Source organism: Podarcis vaucheri (genome assembly GCF_965113315.1).
Source record: "Podarcis vaucheri genome assembly, chromosome: 1".
Taxonomy (NCBI): domain Eukaryota; kingdom Metazoa; phylum Chordata; class Lepidosauria; order Squamata; family Lacertidae; genus Podarcis; species Podarcis vaucheri.
The window spans coordinates 117,193,558-117,219,983 of NC_138759.1; the positions used below are offsets into that span (position 1 = coordinate 117,193,558).

Consider the following 26,426-nt stretch of genomic DNA (forward strand, 5'->3'; position numbering starts at 1 on the left):
AACTTTTATTTCTTTAAATATATTTCTTATTCACATCTTTTATTTGCATTTTGCACTTTTTGGTACTGAAACAAAATTAACTTTTGTTTCATGAATGATGATTGTTAAATAAAACTATTTGTAATTTCAGTGTTTTTTTAAAGGGTGCATGTCTTAGGAGCACTTTCATCCCCATATCCACAGAGCAACTTGGTTCACTTTTCCTTTTCATTGCTACAATAAAGATGCAATCCTAAACACGCTTACTAGGGAGGAAGCCCCACTGAGCACAATGAGACTTGCTTCTGAGTAGACGTGCCAAGAGATTGCACAGCACGTTGTAGAAGTCATTGCACCATTCTAGCATAATGTCACACATTTCATGTTGAAAATGTTCTGCTACAACCTGATATAATTTCATATATCATGTTGTTTGCATGCCTTTAAAAGTAAGTAGCACATCAGGGTATCTTCAGAGTTCCATTATGCACTGCAATGTATGTAGCCCTCTGGTAGACTGAGCACTGCTTTTGGTTTGCTTTCACCTCTGACAACCATTTTTCTTTACAGCCACTTTCCTTGGATAGCTCATGAAACCACACATCTCATTTCTGTGGGTCACTTTATTAACAGTGCTTTGGAATGTACACTTATAAGCACCATACATGCTATTAGTATTACCATATCCACATGAACGTGGATGGTTGTAACCACATTATTCTTTCACTTTTAACTTCAGTTGGACCCATACTGAGGAGAAGGCTGGAATCCCAAGAAGTCGCTGTGAACCACCTTGCCAAGTTCACCTGCGAGATTGAGATGGCGCCAGACGTACGGTTTCAATGGTACAGAGCCGGTCGGGAAATCTATGATGGCGACAAGTATACCATACACACCGCTAATTATACATCCACTCTTCAAATCCCGAGACCGCAAGTAGTTGACTGTGGCGAATACAGCTGCAAAGCTTCCAATAAGTATGGCAGCGTAAGCAGCAAAGCAACCTTAACGGTAACTGGTAAGTGCGAAACATGAACCCTGTGCTGCTTCCTTGTTAGGTAACTGAATGTGTTCACCATTAGTATGTGGTAAAATGCATCTAGGGCCAATAACAGACTAAGGATTTCCATTTTTGTGCATATAGATATAGAAGAAAATACCAGGTATTTGGCCCCCAGGTTCAACGTACATATCCAGGAGCAAAAAATATATTTCCATCGGAAACTGAGTCAAAGAACAGAACTTAGGATATGGTCAAATTACCCATTTGTAATTATTGTATATTATTTCGGAACTCTTTTAAGCATGGAGGAAAACTTACGAATAATAAAGGGAATACTCTAGTTCATTTCAGATGTGCACCATTTGGTACAAGCACACACACCACAGGCACCTCTCTCTAGTGATGGAAGAACTGCAGTTGGCGAAGGAGATTGTAGGCAAGAACTTCCACACTTAAAGCATTTCCCACTGGGGTCGGGAGGAGAGAAGAATTCAGCAAGGGCATGGATTGTGCCCAGAGGCATTTGAAATGTTTTTTGGTTCCGTCATATTCACCCATAATCATTCTCTCTTAAATGTCTTAAGCTTCTCAAAAAGACTATAGTACTAACTGAGTCATCTGATCATGATTTTGCTGGGATGCAGTTCATTTTATTTACTCTTTGAGACCCATGCTTACAGAAGTAGTGGGTGATGGGAGCCATCCTGAAGTGAATAAAGGATACATAATGCCATCGCTCGTTTAAAAAGTTCTCCCTAGGCCTTTTTATTACTATAATAATTGCCTATACCTTTCATCTTACTGGAATCTGTATTGCTGGTTAATTCATGACATGCACTTCATATCGTCACATGTAAACCTAATTTCATGACTAAATAACTCTTGCTAGATGGCTTTTAAAACTGCTCTTTTAGATAACAAATAACTCTTGCTAGATGGCTTTTAAAACTGCTAGATCATCCTAATGATTTACTGGATATATTGAGTCTTGGGAATCTTTACTGCACATTATTTCTAGGCAATTTAATGCGTGTATATGGAGACAGCGCTTCTGTCTCCTTTCTTTGGTGCTGGGGTGTGGGGGAAAGGTTGCTGTATTGGCCAAGTCCATGTCAACTTTCCCCCCTTTCTTTTGCAGAAGCATTTCCTCCAACCTTTCTAACCAGACCCGAATCTATTACTACTTTTGTGGGTAAGAGTGCCAGGTTCCTCTGCACAGTGGCAGGCACCCCTGTAATCGACACAGTGTGGCAGAAGGATGGTGCCGCCATTTCTTCCACAGAACATTGCAAGATTTCAGCTTCTGAGAATAAACACAGTTTAGAGATTCCACGCCTCACAGTAAATGACAGGGGGGTTTATACCTGCAAAGCCTCAAACAAATTTGGAGCAGACATCTGCCAGGCAGAAATAGCTGTCATTGATAAACCACGATTCGTCAAGGAACTGCAGTCTGTTCAGTCCGCAGTCAATAAGAAGATACATCTTGAATGCCAAGTGGATGAAGACAGGAAAGTCACAGTATCCTGGAGCAAGGATGGAACCCGAATACCTCCAGGCAAAGATTACAAGATTTGCTTTGAAGACAAGATAGCATCACTTGATATCCCTCTGTCTAAACTTAAAGATTCAGGAACATATGCATGCACTGCTGCAAATGAGGCTGGAAGTAGCTCTTCTTCAGCCACTGTAACAATCAGAGGTAAGGAAATTGTCGGCCTGCTAAACTTGGTGCCATTTATGTCTTCTTATTTATAGTAGTTGTGCTTCAAAGAGGAGCTGCCAGAGTTGTGCCGCAGGTTGAAGTGGGCCCCAGCCACACCCCCACAGCGCCCTGATTGGCCGCCTGGCAAATGGCGTGGCCGGGTCACCCTCAACATGACGCAGGACGCTATCCTGCACCACGCTGAGGCAGGGGTGGGGCCTGGTGGCCTGAGCGTAACCCGGTCCCACGCGGAACCGATTTGTTAGTTCCAAATAATGAAGAAGTGAGAGGTAACATTAATTGAGAAGGAAAAAGCTAATCATAGCACATTTCTCCAAGTGTGGTGTGGTGTTTCTTTGTAAAAAGAAAAGCTACAATCTTTTTCACTCGTCTTTGTGTCTTTACTAAAGCTTATTGTCTGATTTCCTTAAATGTGCAAACTTTATTCCAGTGTTGACTAAAACTGTCGTTTATTTATTTTTCCGTCCTAGGTGATTCTTTAGAGAAGTTCTGGTTTACCATGATAAAAGGCAGAATTAAGAACATTGGCGGGAATTGGAGTTTTGTCCTGGATAGATATCTGCATGCTTCTCAAAAGCTTATCTTTGTAATCGTCCTATCAAATCGATCTTCTTAAGGTGTTATATTTCAGGCTTCTTTCTTTCTGAACTTTTCTTCTAGAGCCACCATCATTCCTGAAGAAAGTGGACCCCTCTTACTTGTTGACTCCTGGAGAGTCAGCACACCTTCAGTGCAAAATCAAAGGGTCTCCTGAGATCCAGGTGACATGGTACAAAAATAACAAAGAAATTAGAGAGAGCGACACACAGAGGATGTCTTTTGCCAATAACGTGGCTGTGCTAGATATTACCAATGTGAAAGTTGATGACAGTGGAAGTTACTCGTGCGAAGCAGCTAATGATGCTGGCAGTGACAGCTGTAGTACTGAGATTGTTGTCAAAGGTTTGTTCTTAAACCCAGGGGTGCTTTCTTTTCAAGGTGCTCTGTTCTGCTGCAAGTGTACTATCGGTCACTAACTCTTTATTCATGCTTTGATGATTTTATAGAGCCTCCTACTTTCATCAAAACTCTTGAGCCGGGCGACATAGTGAGAGGAATGAATGCCACTCTTCACTGTGAGGTTTCTGGTACTGGACCATTTGAAATCAGTTGGTTTAAAGACAGGAAACAAATTCGCAGTAGTAAAAAATACAGATTGACTTCCCAAAAGTCTCTTATCTCTCTGGAGATTTCTTCATTTAATAGTGCAGATGTTGGTGAATACGAATGTTCCATAGCGAATGAAGTTGGAAAATGTGTTTGCAGTGCAACATATATACTGAAAGGTTAGTGAGCAAGTGAACAAACAAAACCTATTTTTAACATGTGCAAAAGGAGAAAATAACTCTTTCGTGGAAACCAATTTTTCTTTTTTAGTTGTCTCCTTTCCTTTCCTTCTCTTTCTGTTGCATCTTGGAATCTTTTCTTATATTCTTGAACGCAGGAATAAAGGCAGAGAACAGATTTCATTGAGCTTAATTCCCAAGCAACAGGCTGTTTTACACATGTTTAGGTGTGGGAGAGAAAGTCAATTCAGTTCTCTTTTAAAGGTGACCTTACCTTTCAAAAGAATATGCGGACCAGAACACCGCCATCCTTTAAAATTCACAATTCTTTGAATTTTGCAATGCGGTGTTCCAGCTGGGAAATGAAAAATAGTTTTGGGAAATAGTGAATATTGGGCAAAACAGCATTAAAAATGTGTGTGGTAGAAGAAATTCACACTAAAATGCTGATAAACTTTCACGAGGACTTTTAAAAACTGCAATCTGATGTGGAAATGTGAAGACTCAATTTAAGACTTTTAAAAAAGAGGAACTGATAGGTTTCCCATCCCTACACATGATATGTAAAGAATTTATTGCTTTTGTCAGCTTGTGAAACAAATGTAGAACCTACCCAAGTCAGAATTCTAATTTGCAATGCTAATGCATCTTTTCATCTCCCATCTCCCACATTATCAGTACTCAAAGTTCCACCAAGTAATGAAAGAGGAGCCCAAAGGCAATGTAAAAAAAATGCTCTTAGCATTCCCACACACTTACTTAAGAGTAAGCCTTGCTGAACTCAATGTGACTTACCACTGAGTAGGCACGCCTATGATTGGTCTGTTAGCCTTTCCTTTGATAAGTATAATGTCATGTAAATCAGAGGGATTCCAACATAAAGCATAGCCAAAAGGCAAAATCTCTACTCCAGACATCCTTCTGAGAAGCAAGCTTTGGTACACAGTAAAAGAATTCCTCTTTTACTCTTCCTAGTCCTCTCATTTACACCAGTAGTGGGGAACCTGTGGTCCTTCAAGTGTTGCTGAACTACAATTCCCATCAGCCCTAGTCAGCATGGCCAATTTGTAGTTCATCAACATCTGGAGGACCAAAGGTTCTCCACTCCTGGTTTACAACAATGATGGAGAACCTGTAGCCCTCCAGATGTTGTTGGACCCCATAATTCCTGACCATTGGCTAATGGGGTGGGAGTTGGAGTACAATACCTAGAGTGCCACAGGTTCCTCACCTCTACTTCACCTGGATTAATTTTCCTGCTGTCAAATGGAAGACATTTACTTATAATGGTCCCTCTGTCTCCAGATTGAAATGGTAAATTTCCCCCTAACATTCAGACGTAGAAATCCATAAAAGACGTTGCCATTGTATCCAGAAGGCAATTTATTTTCTTTAAAAAGCCTTAAATGCAGCACCAAGCACCATATGATGCAATGATAGATAAGGGTTTTTCTTCCTTTCTTTCTTTTTCAAATTAGAACCTCCCTCTTTCATTAAGAAAATTGAAGATGTTACTGCACTCGCTGGGGATGAAGTTTTCTTACAGGCAGCTGTGAGAGGCTCAGCTCCTATTTCTGTCACTTGGATGAAGGGGAAAGATATTATTAAAGAAGATAACAAAGTCAAAGTGACCTTTGAAAATGGCATTGCAACTTTGCAAATCACAGATGTCCAGATTAGTTCTGGTGGTAAATATACATGTCTGGCTGAGAATGATGCAGGAAGCCAAACATGTTTTGGAGAATTAGCAGTTAAAGGTCAGTGTAGGAGCACTTTAAGATCACACAATTCTTATACACAGGCATATTGTTTGCATTAGGTCTATAATGACCACTGTTTAATTCTGTTATAGAGCCTGCTACCATTGTTGAGAGAGCTGAATTCATTCAGGTGACGGCAGGGGACCCAGCAACTCTGGAATACACTGTTGCAGGCACTCCAGAGCTCAAAACGAAATGGTTCAAAGACGGAAAGCCTCTGGCTTCTAACAAAAAGTATAGAATCAGTTTTAAGAACAATGTTGCTCAGTTGAAATTCTACACCGCCGAATTGCACGATACTGGCGAAATCACCTTTGAAGTTTCAAACGATGTTGGACGCAGTTCGTGCACCACCTCATTTACTGTGTTAGGTTGGTAATCCAGTAGCGCTTATGCGATTTAGATGGTAGAACAATTAGAAGGCGGGAGGTGGGAGGGGACACTCCTAAAACACTCTTTTTGATATATATTGGTTTTCTTTTCTTTGCTGTGCCTTGGAACAGATCGCACCCTTCCTCCGTTCTTTACCAAACCTCTGCGGAACGTCGATAGCGCGGTTGGTGGCTCCTGCCACTTTGACTGCAAAGTATCAGGTTCTCTTCCAATAAAAGTGTCTTGGTTTAAGCATGACAAAGAGATCACTGCCAGCGCCAAGTATGCAATACGCTACGAAGAAGGTTCAGCGTCTTTGGACATCAAACACCTGGATACCAATGACGCAGGAGTGTATTCCTGCAGAGCTACTAACTCTGCAGGGGGCAAGGAAAGCCATGGAACTTTAACGATAAAAGGTTTGACATCTTCTTTTGCATTCTCTTCTCAGTATCTCTTTTAACCGTTCTTTCCCCACCTCCTTTTTAACTCCTCACTACATTAAGTTGCACTACTGATTCTTTCCAACTCTTTCTTTCAAACAATGTGTAGAGCCACCTAGCTTCATGACAGAGCCAGAGTCTCAAGAAATATCTCCCGGGTCAACAGTGCGTTTGAAGAGTACATTTAAGGGAACAGCGCCACTCTCTGTGCAATGGTTTAAGGGTGATGCTGAGCTAACAACTGGCGGAGCTTGTTACATCATGACAGAAGCTTTGTCGAGTTACTTGGAGCTTTACGCTGTGAAACCTGCTGATTCAGGCGCCTATTCTTGCAAAGTCAGCAACGCGGCTGGTTCAGCCTCATGCAGTGCAAACTTGTTTGTCCAAGGTTTGCACAACTCTTTCTCTTATGATGATATGCTTGGGTGGCGATTTGAGGTGCCTCTTATTTTTCCTTAACCTCTTTCTACAACTCTTCTTAATAACATTCTTTAATTCCACAGAACCTGCTACTTTCGTGGAAAGACTTGAGCCGTCACAGTTGATTAAGAAAGGAGAATACGCCCAATTAGAATGTAAAGTTACAGGCACGCCTGAAATTAAAATCTCTTGGTTCAAGGATGACAGGGAAATTAAAGACAGTGCCAAACACAAGATGACTTTGGTGGGCTCCACAGCAGTCCTCAGACTCCTGGATGTCACTCTTGAAGACTGTGGTGAATATACATGTGAGGCAAAAAATAATGCTGGGAAAGATACCTGCAGTAGTGTCGTGGTTGTAAAAGGTGTGTGCAAAAGTACCCCTCCACTCAATTTTCTCAGCAAGTCTTTCAAGCCTTTTAAAGGTCCCAGAACCAATTAACAACCCTCACTCTTTCTTTCTGTCTTGTGCTATAGAGTCCCCTTACTTTGTCAAGGAATTTGAACCAAGGGAAGTGTTAAAAGACTCAGATGTGATACTGGAATGTGAGGTCTTAGGTACCCCTCCATTTGAGGTCTATTGGTTAAAGGACAACAAACCTGTGAGGAGCAGTAGAAAGCACAGAATAAGCATTGAGAATTCCTTGATTAGCCTCCAGGTTTTCAAGTTTGACTCTTCAGATGCAGGAGAATACCAGTGCAGGGTAACAAACGATGTAGGAAGCTGTGTCTGTAGCTCTGAGTTGGCTCTGAAAGGTCAGTACCGCCTGGAAAATATAATAATTTAATTCTGATGTTTAGTTGAGGCTAATACTCACCAAGGCATTTATTCTTTCAATAGAACCCCCACAATTTGTGAAGAGGATTGAGAACATTAGCTCACTTAGAGGAGGCACAATAGTATTTCAAGCAACTATTAAAGGTTCCATGCCTATAACAGTCTCTTGGCTGAAAGATAATGATGACATTGTTGAAGACGATAACACCAAAATGACCTTTGTGAACAATGTGGCCACTCTTATGATCAGGGCCATAGAAGTGAAGCACGATGGGAAATATTTTTGCCAGGCTAAAAATGATGCTGGAATTCAAAGATGTTCTGCTTTACTAACAGTAAAAGGTTTGTAGAGCTTCCTCCCGCCTCCTTAATTTATAGCATCGTGTTTTGCTAACGTCTACACTTCAAGTCACCCAGACTCATATTTGCTCCTGTATTTATCACAGAGGCAGCCACCATCACTGATAAAGCTGTTTCAATTGATGTCACGGAAGGCGACCCAGCCACACTGCAGTGTAGATTTTCAGGAACAAAAGATATTACTGCCAAGTGGTTCAGAGATGGAAAGGAGTTGACATTGGGACACAAATATAAAATCAGTGTTACCGATACAGTCTCTATGCTAAAGATTGTTTCTACCGAAAAGAAAGATAGCGGCGAATACACATTTGAGGTTTCAAATGATGTCGGAAGCAGCAGCTGTAAAGCTAGCATTAATGTCTTAGGTTCGTATTGTGTATCCCTCTTCTCTTGGAGGTGGGTCGGTTGGTGGGTGCTGGCCACAACTGCAATTCTTATTTTCTTTTTATGCCAAAGGCCAGCAAAGTGGCAGCCTAATCTAATATCTATCTTTTTGGTTTGTCTTGGGTAGATCTGATCATACCGCCTAAATTCACCAAAAAGCTAAAGAAAATGGATAGCATTAAGGGCTCTTTTGTTCACCTTGAGTGTATAGTGTCTGGTTCACACCCAATAAGTATCCAGTGGTACAAGGATGGCCAAGAGATAACTGCTAGTGAAAAGCACAAGTATTCTTTCCATGATAACATGGCATTCTTGGAGATCAACCAGCTTGAAGGTGCAGATAGTGGATCTTATACCTGCGAGGCAACAAATAAAGCTGGAAGCAACCAATGCAGTGCTCATTTAACCGTCAAAGGTTTGGACATCTTGCACTTTTTCTCCTAGGCGGCAGGCTTATTTGCCACGTTGCTTTGATTCTGGTTTTTGTTTATCGTTCCAAAATGAATGACCTCCTTCTTTTCCTGGTCTTTCTTCCCACTCTTTGTAGAACCCCCATGCTTTGTTGAAAAGCCACAGTCACAAGATGTGGTACCAGCTGCCAGAGTCCAACTCAAAGCTCTTGTGAGCGGCACGCCTCCCATACAAATAAAGTGGTTCAAAGATAGCAAAGAACTCCTTTCAGGAGCTTCTCGCTCGGTTTACAAAGATGACACTTCAAGCGTGCTGGAACTCTTTTCGGCCAAGACGTCTGATTCAGGGAACTATATCTGCCAATTAAGCAATGACGTCGGGACAACAACCTGCAAGACAACTCTTTTTGTGAAAGGTCTGCACTTTTACATCCTGGGTTATCAGCTGCGATTTGTGCAGCTCAATCCTATGCATGTCTACTTGAGTGTAAGTCCCACTGTGTTAGATGGGGATTACAGTAAGTATGTGCATAGGATTGCAATCTACCTTAGTTTTTTAGTTGGTTTCTGTTTTTTAAAGCCAATTACTATTTTCTAAATAATTATTTTTAATTTTATTTTAGAGCCCCCTAGGTTTCTTCAGAAGCCTAGCCCTGTAGTAGCTTTGAGAAAAGGACAGTCTACCACTTTTGAATGCCAGGTAGCAGGTACACCGGAAATCCGTGTCCTTTGGTACCTTGATGGGAACGAAGTGCTGGACCATGCTAAATATGGAGTCTCGTTTGTAGACAACATGGCGACTTTTAAAGTTTCCAATGCTAAAGTGGAGGATAGCGGGACTTACATCTGCGAGGCCCGCAATGACGCAGGTAGTGAGAGTTGCAGCATTGAACTGAGAGTGAAAGGTTAGTTGCTAAGAATTCCTTTTCCAGTTCCTTCAGCCATGCAGTTGGGTTCCTCCCCTTATTTCTGAGGTTGCTTTGTTTTCTTCTACTACTTTAGAACCTCCCACATTTGTGAGGGAGCTAAAACCTGTGGAAGTAGTAAGAACCTACGATGCTGTGTTAGAATGTGAAGTCACAGGGACTCCTCCGTTTGAAGTGACCTGGCTGAAGAACAACAACGAGATCCGAAGTAGCAAGAAATACACCATGACTGATCAGCAATCTGTTTTTGCCCTTCATATCATGAACTGTGATGTTCAGGATGCTGGCGAATACCAGTGCATTATTTCAAATGAAGGGGGCAGCTGTTCCTGTAGCACAAAAGTCAGTCTGAAAGGTCAGTTCAGTAATCATAGTAGGGAAAAAGCCTAAGAAACATTCCGTTTGTTCTCTCACCTCCTTTAGTAGATTTTAAACCTTACCCAGGTTTCATTCCGGCTTTTTTATATTTTTAATAAACACAGAACCCCCATCCTTCATCAAGAAGTTAGAAAACGTCCACGCTGTTTTGAAGAGCTCTGCTGTATTTCAATGCACTGTGGCTGGTTCTCAGCCTTTAACAGTGTCTTGGATAAAAGACGAAAGAATAATCGAAAACGATGACAGCTTCCACATTACATTTGAAAACAATGTGGCGAGACTGAAGATCAGGCATGTTGACCTCGGTCACAGTGGGAGATACACCTGTCAGGCAAAGAATGAGTCAGGAGTTGAGAAGTGTTTTGCTTTACTTTTAGTACAAGGTTTGTGAGTTTTGATTCCTATTTTGATTCCTCAGTAAGCACCAGTCTTCTGCCGGTTACTCATCGGAAGACTTCAATATATTTGTGTTTTTATTCTTACTCCAGAACCTGCTCAGATCATAGAAAAAGCTAAATCAATTAAAGTTACGGAGAAAGACCCAGTCACTCTAGAATGCACTGTGGCTGGAACACCGGAACTTCAAGTAAAATGGTCCAAAGATGGCAAACAACTCATGCCCAGTAGATATTACACCATGAGCTTTGACAATAATGTGGCTAGGTTCAGGATTGAGTCCATTATGAAGGAGGACAGCGGCACATACACCTTTAAGGTTGAAAATGAGTTTGGAAGCAGCACCTGTGAGGCTACTTTGTCTGTACTAGGTTTGTATTTTGTTTGGTCAAAATGGAGCATGTTCTTTTTCAATCAACATTTTAATTGCCTGTGTATTTTTCATGAAGAAGAATGACTAAAGCAAGGAATCTGATGCTACTTACCTTCTTCCCTCCTTTCTGGGCAGATCAAGCAATCCCTCCTTCGTTTACCAAAAAATTGCCAAAAATGGATAAAATTCTGGGATCATCTATTCATATGGAGTGCAAAGTCTCTGGCTCACTCCCAATTACTGCAAAATGGTTTAAAGATGGAAAAGAGATACCCGAGAGTGCAAAATACAGGCATCTGTGCCATGAGAACACTGTATCGCTCGAGGTTAATTACCTAGAGTTGACAGATTCTGGAAATTATACTTGCAGCGTAACAAATGTTGCAGGAAGTGACTCATGTAGCGCCATCTTAACTGTGAAAGGTTTGGATTTCTATCTTCTTTGTATACACTGTATTAAAATATAAATCTTCTTCAACTTCACATCATTATCTTAATATCTTTGAATGTAGATCCCATTTAATGTTATCTATATTGAGCCTTTCTTTTCTTATTAACTTTGACACATGTTTTATTTCTCTTTATTGGTTTGCTGTGGCTTGCCAGGCCATATTTCTTGCGCCGGAACCTAATTAGTTTTCTTTTGTTTCTTAAAACCTTTAGAGCCACCAAGCTTCTTGGTAAAACCAGAAAGTCAATCAGCTATACCTGATTCAACAGTGGAATTTAAGGCATCTTTAAAGGGAACACCGCCTTTTAAAATAAAGTGGTTTAAAGAAGATTTAGAACTTGTGTCTGGACCTAACTGTTTATTTGGGATTGAAGGGTCAACTGGTTTCTTAAATCTTTATTCTGTGGATGTATCAAAAAGTGGAAACTATACTTGCCAAGTTTCCAACGATGTTGGCAGCGATTCTTGTACAACCACACTGAGCATAACAGGTGTGCTAATGTGTTCTGTGTTGCTCTTAATTGTCTTCTGCAGTCTTTTGTGTAAATGTTTCTGGGCTACTTTTCTTCCTGCATTGCTAAAACTAGAAGTTAAGCGCCCTTTTAGATTTCTCTCCCCTCTTATTCTATATACCTTTCAACACAGTCCCTCTTTTCTTCCGATTTACCTTGCTTTCATTTTTCTTCCGTTTCCCAGAACCTCCAAAGTTCATTAAGAAGCTAGACCCGTCTAAAGTGATTAAACAGGGCGACTCCACACGACTTGAATGTAAAATCAGTGGCTCTCCGGAAATCAAAGTGGTATGGTACAGAAATGACACTGAAGTCCATGCCAGCGAAAAATTCCAGATGTCATTCACAGATTCTGTGGCAGTCATTGAAATGAGGCATCTTGGTGCAGACGATAGTGGAGATTACATATGTGAAGCACAGAACCCTGCTGGCAGGGCAAGCTGCAGTACTAAACTCCTAGTCAAAGGTTAGCAAACATGCCTTGGCGGACTTCCTTCTTTTTGACTAACTATCCCTAAAAAGATTGAGATTAGCTCATTCTGATTCTTGTATGGCTAAGCTAACTGTTAGATTGCTATAGCTGCCCATTGTGGACAGGGTCCTATTTCTCATCTAATTAACCTCCAGGTTAATTTTAAACAAGGGACGCGGGTGGCGCTGTGGGTAAAACCACAGAGCCTAGGACTTGCCGATCGCATGGTCGGCGGTTCGAATCCCCGCGGCGGGGTGCACTCCCACTGCTCGGTCCCAGCACCTGCCAACCTAGCAGTTCAAAAGCACCCCCGGGTGCAAGTAGATAGATAGAGACCGCTTACTAGCGGGAAGGTAAACGGTGTTTCCGTGTGCGGCTCTGGCTTGCCAGATGCAGCTTGTCATGCTGGCCACGTGATCCGGAAGTGTCTGCGGACAGCGCTGGCCCCTGGCCTCTAGAGTGAGATGAGCGCACAACCCTAGAGTCTGGCAAGACTGGCCCACACGGGCAGGGGTACCTTTACCTAATTTTAAACAAGTATTCTCTAACCTGTGGCTTTCACTCTTTCCCTCAAGAATGTTCAAAGGGATGTGGTGTATTTACTATTATTTATTTAGGTTATTTAATTATTATAATATTTGTATGCCACTATTAAACCAAAAAACCAAAGTGGTCTACAACAACCACATAGTAAAAATGACATTTTTTTAAAAAAAAACAACAACCCAGAGATCATCAATTACCTATTACAGAAAGATGTTTTCTTAATTACCTGCATAAACTTGGTGGCAATTATAACCCACTCTTCATTAACGTCAATGAGTGGGGTACTTAAATCAAGGCTGCAACCATAAGTCATTCAAATTTGCACCACAACACTGAGAGGGTGACAAAATATCCCCTCCAGCCAACTAATCAAATGCTTGAGTAGATGTCAGGGTTGGCGTCCACTGAATCTGCAAGAGGCGGCAGTGACCATCACACTTCTCTGCCTGTTACAGAAAGGATAAGTAATTAGTCAGTAGGACTACATTCCATGTGAAAGGAGGAGAAAATGGGCGTTAAATGCATTCCTGCACTCACCCTTTTGGCTCAGCATTCTAGGATGGTCATTGCTTTTATTACTAAAATGGCAAATTACCCTATTCTGGGTGGGCAACAGTTGTGGCCTCTTGCGGGCTGGCTGCCAGCCATTCCCAAGTGCTGGGACTCGCGTGCACATTGAAGATCATCCAGCCCACCGCATTGCAGGGTGGGATGGCCCACCAAATACACTAAACTGCCCAATCATGGGCATCTTAGTGGGTGGAGCTTTGCTGGAGGACTGGGGCATGCATGCTTCCATTCCAGTCAGTTGGCTACCCTTAAAAACCAGCTGTGAAAAGAAAAGGTGCTTCTTCTGCTACATGCATGCCTTGGCACTGGAACAGATACATATATGGCAATTCTCACATTATATTCATATTAAACTAGCAACATATATATTGAGGTAACTTTCTTTAAATGATGCCTGATTCTTTCTCTCATCCTAGAACCACCCATCTTTAGCAGGAAGCCGTCTCCAGTAGATACACTCAAGGGTACTGAGGTTAGCCTTGAATGTGAGATTTCTGGGACGCCACCTTTTGATATTACGTGGTATAAGGATAAGAGGCAAATCCGTAGCAGTAAAAAGTACAAAGTCGCATCCAAAAACTACCATGCAAGTGTTCACATTCTGAATATCGAAGTATCTGACATTGGTGAATACCAGTGCAAAGCTCAGAACGATGTCGGAAGCGACACTTGCGTTTGTATGGTAAAACTTAAAGGTAGGTATTATTTGAGGAAATACGGTGTGCAATCATCGTTGTCTTTATAGAAATGCACAATTCTTGTTGGAACTCTTGATGCCCATTGGCTCTTTCCTCTTCAGAACCACCAAAATTCGTGACCAAAATTAACAACCTCACTGTTGTGGTGGGTGAACCAGTAGAGTTGCAGGCCACCTTGGAAGGCTCTCAGCCGATTTCGGTGACGTGGCTCAAGGACAAAGAAGAGGTCATCAGAGAAAGTGCTAACAGGACAATAACATACGTGGAAAATGTTGCCACTTTGCAGCTTGCCAAAGCAGAACCAGCAAGCGCTGGGAAGTATATCTGTCAAATCAGTAATGATGCTGGAACCCGAGAGTGCATAGCTACTTTAACCGTTCTAGGTTGGTAATGACACAAACTTGGCTTTTTATTTTCTTTAAAAAAGAGAGAGTTACTTTTAAAAGTTGGGAAGGCTAAATAACTTTCAGAGCCTTGAGGATGAGAGAGGGAGGGGCATGCCATCAGTGTACATGGTGCATTACAGAGTATTGGAGAATGGGTTCTGAAGCAAATAGTTCAGGTAACTATTTGGGGGTTTCATGCTGGTCTGCTCCTATTGGTTGGGCAGTCAGCTCCTCTTCTCTGGGAGACAGATAAGTGGCACGGTGGTGTTTACTGTGTTTCTCAATTCTAGAAAAGAAGAGCCATTAATAGCATTGTAGTGGCTCCTTTCCAAAGCAGAAAACTGTGGCTTTAGAGAAGTGATTTCTTTAATTGCATTATTAAGCCATGTGGCTAAGGAGACAATGATATTCACAGGCAGATATTGCTTGAATCTTTTTCCAGAGCCAGCTGTCATTACTGAAAAGGCAGAACCAATGAAAGTCACCGTCGGAGACATTTGTACCCTAGAGTGCAAAGTGGGTGGAACACCAGAACTTTCAATAGGCTGGTTTAAGGATGGAAAAGAATTAACAACTAGCAACAAATACAAAATTACCTTCTACAACAAAGTGTCCACACTTAAAATTATTGATTCAGAAATGGAAGACAGTGGCTTATACACTTTTGAGGTGCAGAACAATGTTGGCAAAAGCAGCTGCACAGCTTCCGTTGATGTTCTGGGTCAGTTCTGTTGCTTCTCTTCATTGTATTCCCACCAGGAAATGGTTCTCCTTTGTGAGGTCCTCATTTTCTTTTGTTTACCTCCTCTTACACAGATCGGATTATCCCACCTTCTTTCACAAGAAAACTTAAAGAAACTCATGGTGTACTGGCTTCTTCAGTGATTCTTGAGTGCAAAGTGGCTGGATCCCTTCCCATTACAGTTGCTTGGTTCCATAATGGACATAAAATCACTAGTGGGGAAAAACATCAAATCTCATTTTCAGACAATGTCTGCAGTTTGCAGATTGGTTCACTGAACTCATCTGATACAGGAACTTATGCATGTAAAGCTGCTAATGTGGCAGGCTCTGATGAAACCAAGGCTGCTTTGATTGTACAAGGTCAGTATTCAATAAGTGGCTAACACTTTGCAGAAATCTTCCATAATCTTTATTCTTGCAAAGTTGCATTCTCTTGGTGCTGTGATTTGAGGAAAGTTTTATTTTAACTTTGATTCCTTCATTATCGACTGATCTGTTGTCACTTTCGATGCTTCTTTAGAACCACCCTCTTTTGAGAAGGTACCTGAATCTGTGGATATTTTACCAGGCAAAAGTGTTACATTTTCTGCTGTTATTAGAGGAACACCACCATTTAAGGTGAGGTGGTTTAGAGGCGTCAATGAACTCGTACCAAGTGATAAATGTAACATCTACTTGGAAGATTCGGTCACAGACCTGGAGCTGTTTGATGTAGAGCCACAACAGAGTGGAGAGTATACTTGTGTTGTGACTAATGAGGCTGGCAAAGTGTCTTGTACGGCACATCTTTCTGTAAAAGGTTGGTACAGATTGCACTTTTTCGCTTTGGAATGTTTAGGTGTTTGTGCAGCGTTGATGCCAATACTTGACTTCTTATTGCTCACTAGAACCAGCCGTTTTTGTGAAGAAGCTCAGCGACCATTGTGTGGAGCCAGGCAAATCCATAATTCTAGAGAGCAGGTACACTGGTAGCCTTCCGATTTCAGTCACATGGAAGAAGAACGGCGTAACTTTAGGCCAGTCTGAAAAGTGCAGCATCACCACCACAGAGAAGTCATGCATTCTGGAAATTCTCAACAGTACAAAGGATGATCAAGGAGAATACACATGTATGGTTGAGAATGAGGCTGGAGAAGATATCTGTGAAGCACTGGTATCCACTTTAGGTCTGTCTTTAGCGCCTTCTTAATAATATTTTTTTATTTGAAAACCTCATTGTTTCTTCATTGTAGCGTTCAGGTGCCATTATCCTAATGCTGACTCTTTGTGTCCTCAGAACCTCCTTCTTTCGTCACTCACTTGGGACCTCTTGAGGTGTCAGTTGGAGACTATACCACTTTGCAATGCCAAGTTGCTGGGACCCCAGAAATTACAATATCTTGGTTCAAAGGAGATACAAAATTAAGATCTACTCCTGAGTATAAGATGTACTTCAAAGATAATGTTGCTACACTTATTTTTAACAAAGTGGATGCCAGTGACAGTGGGGAATATATTTGCAAAGCAGAAAACAGTGTCGGAACGGCCTCTTCAAAAGCTGTCTTAGCAGTTCAAGGTGATTATTTTATTTGGGATTGGTTAAAAACTCATACTGGCAGATCTTTCACTCTTTAAAAAACGTTTTCACCTGTCCAGATGCCTGCATAAGCCGTATGTTTATTGCATGCTTCTTTTCTTGCAGAGCGAAAACGCCCACCTTCTTTTGCAAGGAAATTAAAGGATACAGAGCAAACTGTTGGCTTCCCCATCAAATTAGTTTGCCGTCTAAATGGGTCAGAGCCTATTAGTGTTACATGGTATAAGGATGGTGTGCCTTTAAGAGATGACTTTAATGTACAGGCCTCTTACATAGATAACGTGGCAACTCTTCAGCTGTTGCAAACTGAGATGAGTCACACTGGGCAATATTCTTGCACAGCGACCAATCCTGTAGGAACTGCTACATCTAGTGCTAGGCTCACAGTCTCAGGTTAGTTTCATACCGACTCTCTTGTTTTCATCTGTTACGTTCAACCACTCTTCCTAACCTCTAAAAAGATTTTACAGTATTTAGCTTTACCGCGTCCAAAAGAAATCCAATCGTTCCTCTTCATTTTATTCCCCAGAACGCAAGCAAGCTCCCTCCTTTGATATCACACCCGAGTCCAAAGATCTTCCTGTTGGAGAAAGTGCTGACTTTGAGTGTCATGTTACTGGAGCCCAACCTATACATGTAACATGGGCTAAAGATGGCCGCGAGATCCGTACAGGAGGAAACTATGCCATTACCTTTGTAGCAAATACAGCCCATTTGAGAATTCTGAGAGTAGGCAAAGGAGACAGCGGACAGTATACTTGCCAAGCTAGCAATGATGTTGGGAAAGACTTTTGCTCGGCTCAGCTTAATGTGAAAGGTATTTGAATTTAAGTTGGCTGATCTTTTATGCAGAAAAGGGACTTTCTTGGGATTTCTTTTCCACAGAATTCTTTGTTTCTAACTGTTAGAAGTTAAAAAGAAAAAGGCAGACCTCTTTCAAATTAACAAAAATTCATAGGAAGCTATCTGTGAGTATTTAAGTTCTGAACTATTTTCTTCTCCTTACTGTGTCTTGAATCCCCAGTAGAGCAAAAGAATAATGTTTTGTGCTCATAGAAATGTGATGGATTCTTATGACAAATTACATGCGCCGGTTGGGATTTACAGATGCCCATGTTAAATGTAGCTTTTATAGCATTCTTTGATTTTTGCTGTTGTAAAAGTCGAGGTGGATTTGATTCATTTACAGTTTGTGTATAATTTACATTCTAAAAAAAATAGTTGCTTGGGAAAATATACATAGATAGCTTGATCCATTAGCAGGGATTTACCAGGAATTTTGCACACCTCTCCAGTAGATGTCAACAAGTTGAAAGGGGAGTGGGGAAATAGCAATTGGCCTCTGCACTCGTGCACCTGTCAGGGATGTCATCTTAGCATCCCACCCACAGGCTGAAATTTTGAGAGGGCTTTGAGTGCCAGTCAACAAACAGATGAGATGGAAGCAGATGGAACGCCTGGGCACAGATAGGCTCCTTCCTCCCCTCCTCCAGATTATTGTACCTGGGAGAGGCTTATCTCATAAGTATTGCTTCTCAAAATATCCATCTGTTTTGGGGAGCACAGGTGCAGGAGAAGAGTTCTCCTATGTTGAGTCTGGGTGCTAATTTCCCGCCAATCTCCCTTCTTTGTAGTGGACTGGCATTAAGGGAGGCATGAGGAAACAAAGGCTGTATTTTGCTGTGTTTGCTGCTCAGTGAATCAGTGCCATGGCTTATTTCAGCAGAAATGTCAGAATTTTTGCAGTTGTTGCTTTTTTATGGAGGTTTCTCATACACTTACTATTTTTTGTTGTTATCCTCATTAATAATACCATATTATGATTTCCACCACAATTTTTTTTTTTGTTTTTTGGCGTGTTCTTAATTGTTCTTATTCCTCTCCATATTGAATGCTACTTTCCTTCCGGCTTCTCAGAACCTCCTAAATTTGTGAAGAAACTGGAACCATCAAGAATGCTGAAACAGGGCGATTCATGTCAACTTGAATGCAAGATCAGTGGTTCCCCAGAAATCAGAGTTGTGTGGTACAAGAATGACCACGAAATCCATGCTAGCGACAAGCACCGTATGGCATTCAGTGACGGCACAGCAGTGCTGATCATTGTTGATGCTACCCATGAGGACAGTGGAGATTACATTTGTGAAGCTCTTAATTCTGCTGGCACCGCAAGCTGCAGTACAACGGTCACAGTGAAAGGTTAGAAGCCAATGTCTACTCTGACTTCCTCCACTCTACCCAACCCTTAGGAGCACTGGAAGGTGTTTTGTTTTTTTCCCATACAAAGTCAGACCATTGGTCCATCTACCTCAGTGTTATCTTCACTGACTGACAGTGGCTCTCCAGGATTTCGGTCAGGACTCTCTCCCAGCCCTACCTGCAGATGCTGGGGAGTTGAACCTGAGGTCCTCTTCATTCAGAGCAGATGCTCTACCAGTGAGCTGCAGGCATTCCCCTACTTTACCCTTAAATGGTTGGATGATAATGCTAGAATGCTGGGGACGCATAGTCAAAAGTACTGACAAAGGACTGAGATGTCTGAAATCCAAAGACTCCTCGACTGTAGTGAAAATGGTGGCAGGGCTGATGAGGAGGTCAGGCACACTATGCAAATAGATATAGTAAAGCAGTCTTGAAAATTTTAAGAGCTGGAGAAGCAGTCTTAGAGAATCAGTGGCCCCTCTAGCCTTTACCTATCACTGGCCTATGTCAGAAATTACAGAACTGTGAAGTAGCACAGGAAGGAAAAGAGTAAAATCTATTATTATTATTATTATTATTATTATTATTATTATTATTATTAGTATCAGTGCTTTTTTCTGGGGAGATGCAGGGGTACACATACCCCTAAACATTTTGTAAATCTAAGTTTGGCCTCATTGAGGGGCAGTATTTCAATATGAGTAGGAAAATGAGAGTACCCCTAAGCATTTTTTTTAAGGAAAAAAGGCACTTGTTATTATCAGTATTCCCTGCCTGTTTCCTTGACTGGACTTAAGGTGGCTTACAGATAAAAATAAGAACCACTACCAACACAGAAAAACAATTATTAAAAAACAATTAAACATTGACATATCTAAACATCTGTTAAACCCATACCAATAATTACCATAAAAACAACACAGCACCAGCCCTTTCACTAAAAGCAGTCAGTTCCCAAAATCCTGTTGGAACAAGAAAGTCTTCACCTGCTGGCTGAAAGACAAGAAGCAGGAAGCCAGCCTAGCTTCTCTAGGGAGGGAGTTCCAAAAAAAAGTCTGGGAGCAGCCACCGAGAAGGCCCTCTATTCCCTGAAAATTCAGTTTACAGGCAGTGAAAGGTTTAAAGATAACCTATGCCTCAGTTAGGATATACTCCTTGAGCATCTGATTAATAGCTAGGAAGTTGACAAGAAGAGGCAACAGGTGAACGCATCAAAGAAGTGGGTGATAATGCAAGATATAAGGTTATAGGAGTAGGAGGACCAGATTTCTCTTGTGTGTGCCAGCTACACAATCTGCCAGGTGATCGTCTGTTACTTCCTAGCAATACTCTATAGTTAGATAAGACATAAGATGTGAATTGCAGTTGCAGGAGACAGTGGGGAAAGAGTTAGAGGATTTCTTCTATTTAAAAATAAAATAAAATACAGTACTTATAGGGATAAGGAGGAGGAACGTAAGAAAATAAACCTTTGGCCATGGAAGGTTTAGAGCATGTGTTTGAGGGTGTCAGTTTGAGAATAGCAGATGTGGGAGTGGAAAACGTTATGCGGAGGTACACACCCATGCTTATTAACTGCATTTATTTGGAAAACTCAGTGCCACATGCAACAGGAATTTGTGGGGGGGATGACAAAGTTCCCAACAAAGACTTTGCAGCTTTAGAAATAGAAATGACCTAAAATTGACCTGCTATGCACTTGGGAGAACTAGAGAAAGAATCTTCTTAGGCACCTAAATGGGGATTTACAAGCATACCTTCTGCCTTCTGTTTCTGGATGTCTTGCCCCTGTTAGCAAGAAACCCCTCCCAGGAGTCCCGTTACATGTCCTCGTCTCCTCTCTTTTATAGAACCTCCCGTTTTTAGCAAGAAACCCAGCCCCATAGACACACTCAAGGGCTCCGATGTCACCCTTCAGTGTGAAATAGCAGGCACACCGCCATTCGAAGTCGTCTGGTTCAAGGACAGAAAGCAAGTCAGGAGCAGCAAGAAGTTCAAAGTGACAACCAAGAACTTCAGTGCCAGCGTCCACATTCTCAACCTCGAAGCGGCAGACCTTGGGGAATATCAGTGCAAAGCCACAAATGAGGTCGGAAGCGACACTTGCTCTTGTGCTGTGAAGTTCAAAGGTTAGTAATGAGCGCGACTGCGGTGCAAAGTCTGCGGGCACGCTTTCCTTTGCCTTTCTTTTGCGGCTTCCTTGCCACCTTCCTCTTACCGTAAGGAATTCTCTTCCCTGCCAGAACCTCCTCGGTTTGTTAAGAAGCTGAGCGAAACCTCCACCTATGCCGGGGAACCCACAGCACTGCGGGCCGTAGTAGAAGGCTCCCAACCCATTTCCGTCGTTTGGCTTAAGGACAAAGGCGAAATAATACGGGAAAGCGAAAACCTCAAGATTTCCTTTTCGGATAACATCGCAACTCTTCAGATTGCAAGTGCTGAAGCCACCAACAGTGGGAAGTACATCTGCCAGATTAAAAATGATGCTGGAATGAGAGAATGCGCAGGGCATTTACAAGTTCTAGGTTGGTACAGGCACCCATCCCCTTATAAAGAATTGAATCTTGGCTGCCTTGGCCATTGCAGCTAATTTGCTTCTTAAGTCTTGGTTTTCTCGAAACTCAAGTTTCTGGATTGTCTCCCTCATTCCAGAGCCGGCTGTGATTTTAGAGAAGCCCGAGCCCATGACGGTGACCTCTGGCAATGCTTTTACTCTGGAGTGCACGGTGGGTGGCACTCCAGAGCTAATTGCCAAGTGGTTTAAGGACGGAAGAGAGCTCACCAACAGCCGCAAGCACCAAATCAGCTTTTCCAACAAGGTGGCGACACTTAAAGTTCTCTCTGCAGACATGAACGACAGGGGATTATACACTTTTGAAGTGCACAACGAAGTGGGGAAAAGCAGCTGCTCTTCCTCCGTCGACATTTCAGGTTAGCTTGGGATCTTTTTTGTTTCCCATTTGCCCTTCTCTTCTCTTCTGTCGTTTCTCCTCTTAAAAGTTGGCTCTTTGTTGCCTTTTCCTACCCAGACCACGTCGTCCCTCCTTCTTTTATAAGAAGATTGAAAGAAACCTTTGGCGTGCAGGGCTCCTCGGTTGTTTTGGAGTGCAAAGTTGCCGGCTCCCTTCCTATTTCAGTCACTTGGTTTTATGGAGGAAATGAAATTTTCCCAGGGGACAAATACGAAACCGGCTTTTCAGATAATGTCTGTGCTTTGAAGGTGAATGCTCTGGACTCGTCTGATACAGGTCCCTACACCTGTGCTGCCCAGAATGTAGCTGGTTCTGACGAATGCAGTGCCTTTTTGACAGCGCAAGGTCAGTAAAGGATAGACAAGGCATCCGTTGCAAATCTTTCCTGTGCGTGTTTATCTTGCTTTCTTGACAACCAGATGTTAGCTACCTGGCACATTTGCGTTAACTTTTTAAATGTTGTGTGTAATTCTAGAACCACCCTCTTTTGCAAAGACGCCAGACCCGCTGGAGGTTTTACCTGGAATGAGTGTAACGTTCAGGAGTCTGATTAGGGGAACTCCTCCATTCAAAGTGAACTGGTTTAAGGGGAGTAGAGAACTGGTGCCAGGGAAAACGTGCAACATCACCTTGGCAGATTCATCTGCGGAGCTGGAATTGTTCGAAGTGGGACCACTCCAGACTGGAGATTACACCTGCCTTGCCACGAACGATGCTGGCAGTGCTTCTTGCACCACACATCTTTTTGTAAAAGGTTTGTCCAGATGCTATTATTATGGCATGTACACGTGTTAAGTGTGTGTGCATGTCTGTGTGATACACACACACACACACACACACACACACACACGTAGAGAGACACCCATATTGCAGTTCTTGGTTTAACCACTTCTTTCATATGACTTTATCTTAGAGCCTGCTGTGTTTGTGAAGAAGCTGAGCGATTTCAGCGTAGAACATGGGAAATCCATAATTCTAGAAAGCACATTCAGCGGAACTCCTCCACTCGCAGTAACGTGGAAGAAGAACGGCTTAAACATCACACAGTCTCCAAAATGCAATATAACCACCACGGAAAAATCAGGCATTCTGGAAATTCTTAATAGTTCTACAGAAGATGAAGGAGAATATATCTGTGAAGTTGCAAATGACGCTGGGGAGGATGTATGTCACGCCCTGGTATCAATCATAGGTGTGTTGCTGTCTTAATAGTTGGTTAACTATTCTTGTACTAGTTGCCATCTTCTGATGTGCTTAGATTGACTGTGGGTATTGATTATGATTATTTCTGCTGCAGAACCACCTCATTTTGTTAAGCACTTGGATCACTTGGAGGTGACCATCGGAGAGCCTGCAACTTTACAGTGCCAAGTGGCTGGAACACCGGAAATTAAAGTGTCATGGTACAAAGGAGATACCAAACTAAGATCTACACAGGCTTATAAAATGCACTTCAAGAACAATGTGGCTTCACTCGCTTTCAGCCGGGTAGAGAATGCTGACATTGGCGAATACACCTGCAAAGCAGAAAACAGCGCTGGGTTTGCTACTTCAATGACAACAATCACCATCAAAGGTGATGGCTCTTTTTAAAATAATTGACCCTTGTCATATTACACACAATGTTTGTGTGTAATATGCTGAAGTGTGTGACCCACTTGAATCACAGGCATGGGGACGGGGCTCTCAGCATGTCTACAAGCTGCTTGGCTGAGCTGTAAGGAGACTGAGATAGCTCTGAGTTCTTCCTGTGTCTCCGTGCAGCCTTCCTTCCTTTCCCCAAACCCTGCAAATTACTGAACTTGCATGAGTTTGAAAGGGATGACTGGATAAGGGTATGGGAGGCACACACAGACCTCCTACTCCCTGTGTGTGCCCATATAGGTGTGGGGGGCATGAGGGGTTAGGAACAGAGAACATGGCTCTGTTTATTTTTATTGGAATTCTCCACATGTGCAGGGCATACTGGCCCAGGTATTCTTTTTAGTCTTCTTGCATGGCCAGTTATCATACCCTGCAATTTATTTTTTTGCAGATGTTAAACTTCCTCCTTCATTCACGAGAAAACTGAAAGACGTGCAGGAGACTCTTGGTTCTCCTATAGCCTTTGACTGCCGCATTGTTGGCTCTGAGCCGCTTGAAGTGTCTTGGTCGAAGGATGGGGTGCAGCTGAGAGATGACGACAACATTCAAACCACCTTCTTAAGCAATATAGCAACGCTTCAGATCTTGCAAACCTCCATGGCTCACGCTGGCCAGTACACTTGCACAGCTCACAATGCTCTTGGGACTGCTTCTTCCAGTGCCAAGCTCCTACTCACAGGTTTGTAAACAACTAAGTCCGAAGTTGTTGCATGCTGGTTCAGTTTTAAAGAACGTGAACAAGTCACAGGGCCGTAACAACAGACTAAGAGTTTGCTGTTTGAAGGGAAGGCAATACGTCCTGCCATGCCTTTTCACTTTTTGATTTTCTTTCTTTTCCTTAGAACACCTGAAACCACCATTCTTTGATGTGAAGCCTTTGCCCCTTGACGTTGCTCTTGGGGAAAGCGGTTCTTTCAAGTGTCATGTCACAGGTTCAGTGCCAATGAAAGTCAGCTGGGCAAAAGATAACCGTGAGATCCGCCCTGGTGGCAATTACAAGATTACACTGGTAGAAAACACTGCCACACTGACCATTCTTAAAGTAGGCAAAGGTGATGGTGGACTGTATACTTGTTATGCAAGCAACAGTGCTGGGAAGGATTCTTGTGGCGCTCAGCTGAGTTTCAAAGGTAATTTGATGGAAAGTGCTGTCAGTTCTTCTTCTTCTTCTTCTTCTTCTTCTTCTTCTCCCCCCCCCCCATTTTGTAAACATAAAGACATGTTTGAATCTTCCAGCTAAAATGGGCACAAGTGGGTGGCATTCTGTATCTAGAGTAGCAGCTGATAAAAATCTTCTTGAAGTTATTTTCTTGAGCATATTAATACCACACCGGGGTTTTCGTTTATTGCTTACAAGCCTGTTTAAAATTAGCAGCCTGTGGAAATTTATTAGGCCGTTAACAGGCTGAACATAGACTCTCCTTTTAATATGTGACACTTGAGTTGTGGTATCATGTTTTCCACTGAAGTGCGATTAAGCTGGGATCCAGAATAAGAAAAAAGACTTGGTGTTTATTTGTGCGATAAGAAAATACAGTGTTGTATCCAGTCTTCTCTCTCCATTGATAGAAGGCTCTTGGATCCACTGGAGGCTTCCATCAGTGGAACAGGGAGGGAGGTGACGTCAAGCAATTCTCCCTCCCCGCAGTCCACAACCTCTCATACCACCTTTCACTGTGTTTCAAAGGATCCCCCAACCCTCTGGAACACTTTTGATGGGTGCCTGGGGCTGCTGATGGGAGGGGAAATTGCAAACATTTCCTTCTCATTCTTCCAATGGAATCTTCCACTCAATCAGTCCAGTGGAGGGACACCACTGGATTGCAACCCATGCAGCCATTATTTAAATGGGCAAGAGTGTTATGAGCTTCCATAATTTTAACTGGACATAGACAAGCTTTAGGGAAAACTTCAGGCCGGATCTGAAATCATATTACATAGAGAAATCAGCCTTCAGGTATTGCACGTTTAGAAGGAATCTGAGTGGCTATTGATGTAAACAGGCCTGCTGAGTTGTTTCTATCAAGGCCCTTGGCATTGTATGAATAGCAGAGATTCAATACATGGAGCTTTCCCCAGCATGATAATGCAACAATAGGGGAAGCTTTACCTGCTGAATATCCTTCTAATGCACAGCTGTCAAAGGCACAAATTCACTGCTCCCCTGCCTAATCTCAGAATACTAGGCTAGATTTAGAAGCAAGCCAAGCCCCATTCCACAGAGAATGCATATGGAAGGCACGTTCAGCCAGGTCCACTGCATTTCCCTAGCCTGGTACAGTGCAGTAGTGATGGTAGATGTCAATTCCTGGCTGTCTCCATGCATTCTAGGAGGAACGCAAGGATGGAAGAGGAGCAAAATGTTGCTGGGGTAGTGAGCAATATTGACAGCCTCCTTCTTAAAGTTGGAAGGGAGGCTCAAGCAAATAAATCACAGTGTGGGTTACTAACTCTGGATAAAGTATTTGCAACGGTATGTGCACAAGAGTTCTGCTGGATCAGATCAAAAGGTTCTCTAGTCCAGCATCGTCTTTCCCACAGTGGTCAATCAGATGTCTCTGGGAATTCCATAAACAGGAGATGAGGGCAATAGCTCTCTCCCACTGTTTCCCTCCAGCCA

General features: G+C 42.4%; 1 protein-coding gene across 47 annotated transcripts in view; it reads left to right on the forward strand.

Moving 5' to 3' along the window:
- The window catches only part of TTN (titin), a 290,940-nt gene that overhangs the window by 79,522 nt on the left and 184,992 nt on the right, over positions 1 to 26,426 (forward strand). For 45 of the 47 annotated variants that reach the window (XM_082200344.1, XM_082200352.1, XM_082200383.1 and 42 more), the window contains 40 exons: positions 719 to 997; positions 2,121 to 2,684; positions 3,369 to 3,650; positions 3,755 to 4,033; positions 5,512 to 5,790; positions 5,886 to 6,164; positions 6,297 to 6,584; positions 6,718 to 6,996; positions 7,112 to 7,393; positions 7,506 to 7,784; positions 7,870 to 8,148; positions 8,253 to 8,531; positions 8,678 to 8,965; positions 9,098 to 9,376; positions 9,584 to 9,865; positions 9,963 to 10,241; positions 10,369 to 10,647; positions 10,753 to 11,031; positions 11,169 to 11,456; positions 11,697 to 11,975; positions 12,181 to 12,462; positions 14,001 to 14,279; positions 14,384 to 14,665; positions 15,111 to 15,389; positions 15,485 to 15,772; positions 15,933 to 16,211; positions 16,300 to 16,578; positions 16,689 to 16,967; positions 17,094 to 17,381; positions 17,518 to 17,805; positions 18,906 to 19,187; positions 21,041 to 21,319; positions 21,434 to 21,715; positions 21,843 to 22,121; positions 22,220 to 22,507; positions 22,638 to 22,916; positions 23,076 to 23,354; positions 23,460 to 23,738; positions 24,198 to 24,485; positions 24,649 to 24,936. In XM_082200344.1, coding sequence (XP_082056470.1) covers positions 719 to 997; positions 2,121 to 2,684; positions 3,369 to 3,650; positions 3,755 to 4,033; positions 5,512 to 5,790; positions 5,886 to 6,164; positions 6,297 to 6,584; positions 6,718 to 6,996; positions 7,112 to 7,393; positions 7,506 to 7,784; positions 7,870 to 8,148; positions 8,253 to 8,531; positions 8,678 to 8,965; positions 9,098 to 9,376; positions 9,584 to 9,865; positions 9,963 to 10,241; positions 10,369 to 10,647; positions 10,753 to 11,031; positions 11,169 to 11,456; positions 11,697 to 11,975; positions 12,181 to 12,462; positions 14,001 to 14,279; positions 14,384 to 14,665; positions 15,111 to 15,389; positions 15,485 to 15,772; positions 15,933 to 16,211; positions 16,300 to 16,578; positions 16,689 to 16,967; positions 17,094 to 17,381; positions 17,518 to 17,805; positions 18,906 to 19,187; positions 21,041 to 21,319; positions 21,434 to 21,715; positions 21,843 to 22,121; positions 22,220 to 22,507; positions 22,638 to 22,916; positions 23,076 to 23,354; positions 23,460 to 23,738; positions 24,198 to 24,485; positions 24,649 to 24,936 — 11,547 coding nt within the window. The remainder of the gene's footprint in view (positions 1 to 718; positions 998 to 2,120; positions 2,685 to 3,368; positions 3,651 to 3,754; positions 4,034 to 5,511; positions 5,791 to 5,885; positions 6,165 to 6,296; positions 6,585 to 6,717; positions 6,997 to 7,111; positions 7,394 to 7,505; positions 7,785 to 7,869; positions 8,149 to 8,252; positions 8,532 to 8,677; positions 8,966 to 9,097; positions 9,377 to 9,583; positions 9,866 to 9,962; positions 10,242 to 10,368; positions 10,648 to 10,752; positions 11,032 to 11,168; positions 11,457 to 11,696; positions 11,976 to 12,180; positions 12,463 to 14,000; positions 14,280 to 14,383; positions 14,666 to 15,110; positions 15,390 to 15,484; positions 15,773 to 15,932; positions 16,212 to 16,299; positions 16,579 to 16,688; positions 16,968 to 17,093; positions 17,382 to 17,517; positions 17,806 to 18,905; positions 19,188 to 21,040; positions 21,320 to 21,433; positions 21,716 to 21,842; positions 22,122 to 22,219; positions 22,508 to 22,637; positions 22,917 to 23,075; positions 23,355 to 23,459; positions 23,739 to 24,197; positions 24,486 to 24,648; positions 24,937 to 26,426) is intronic. The other 2 variants (XM_082200384.1, XM_082200385.1) reach the window with 1 other exon arrangement.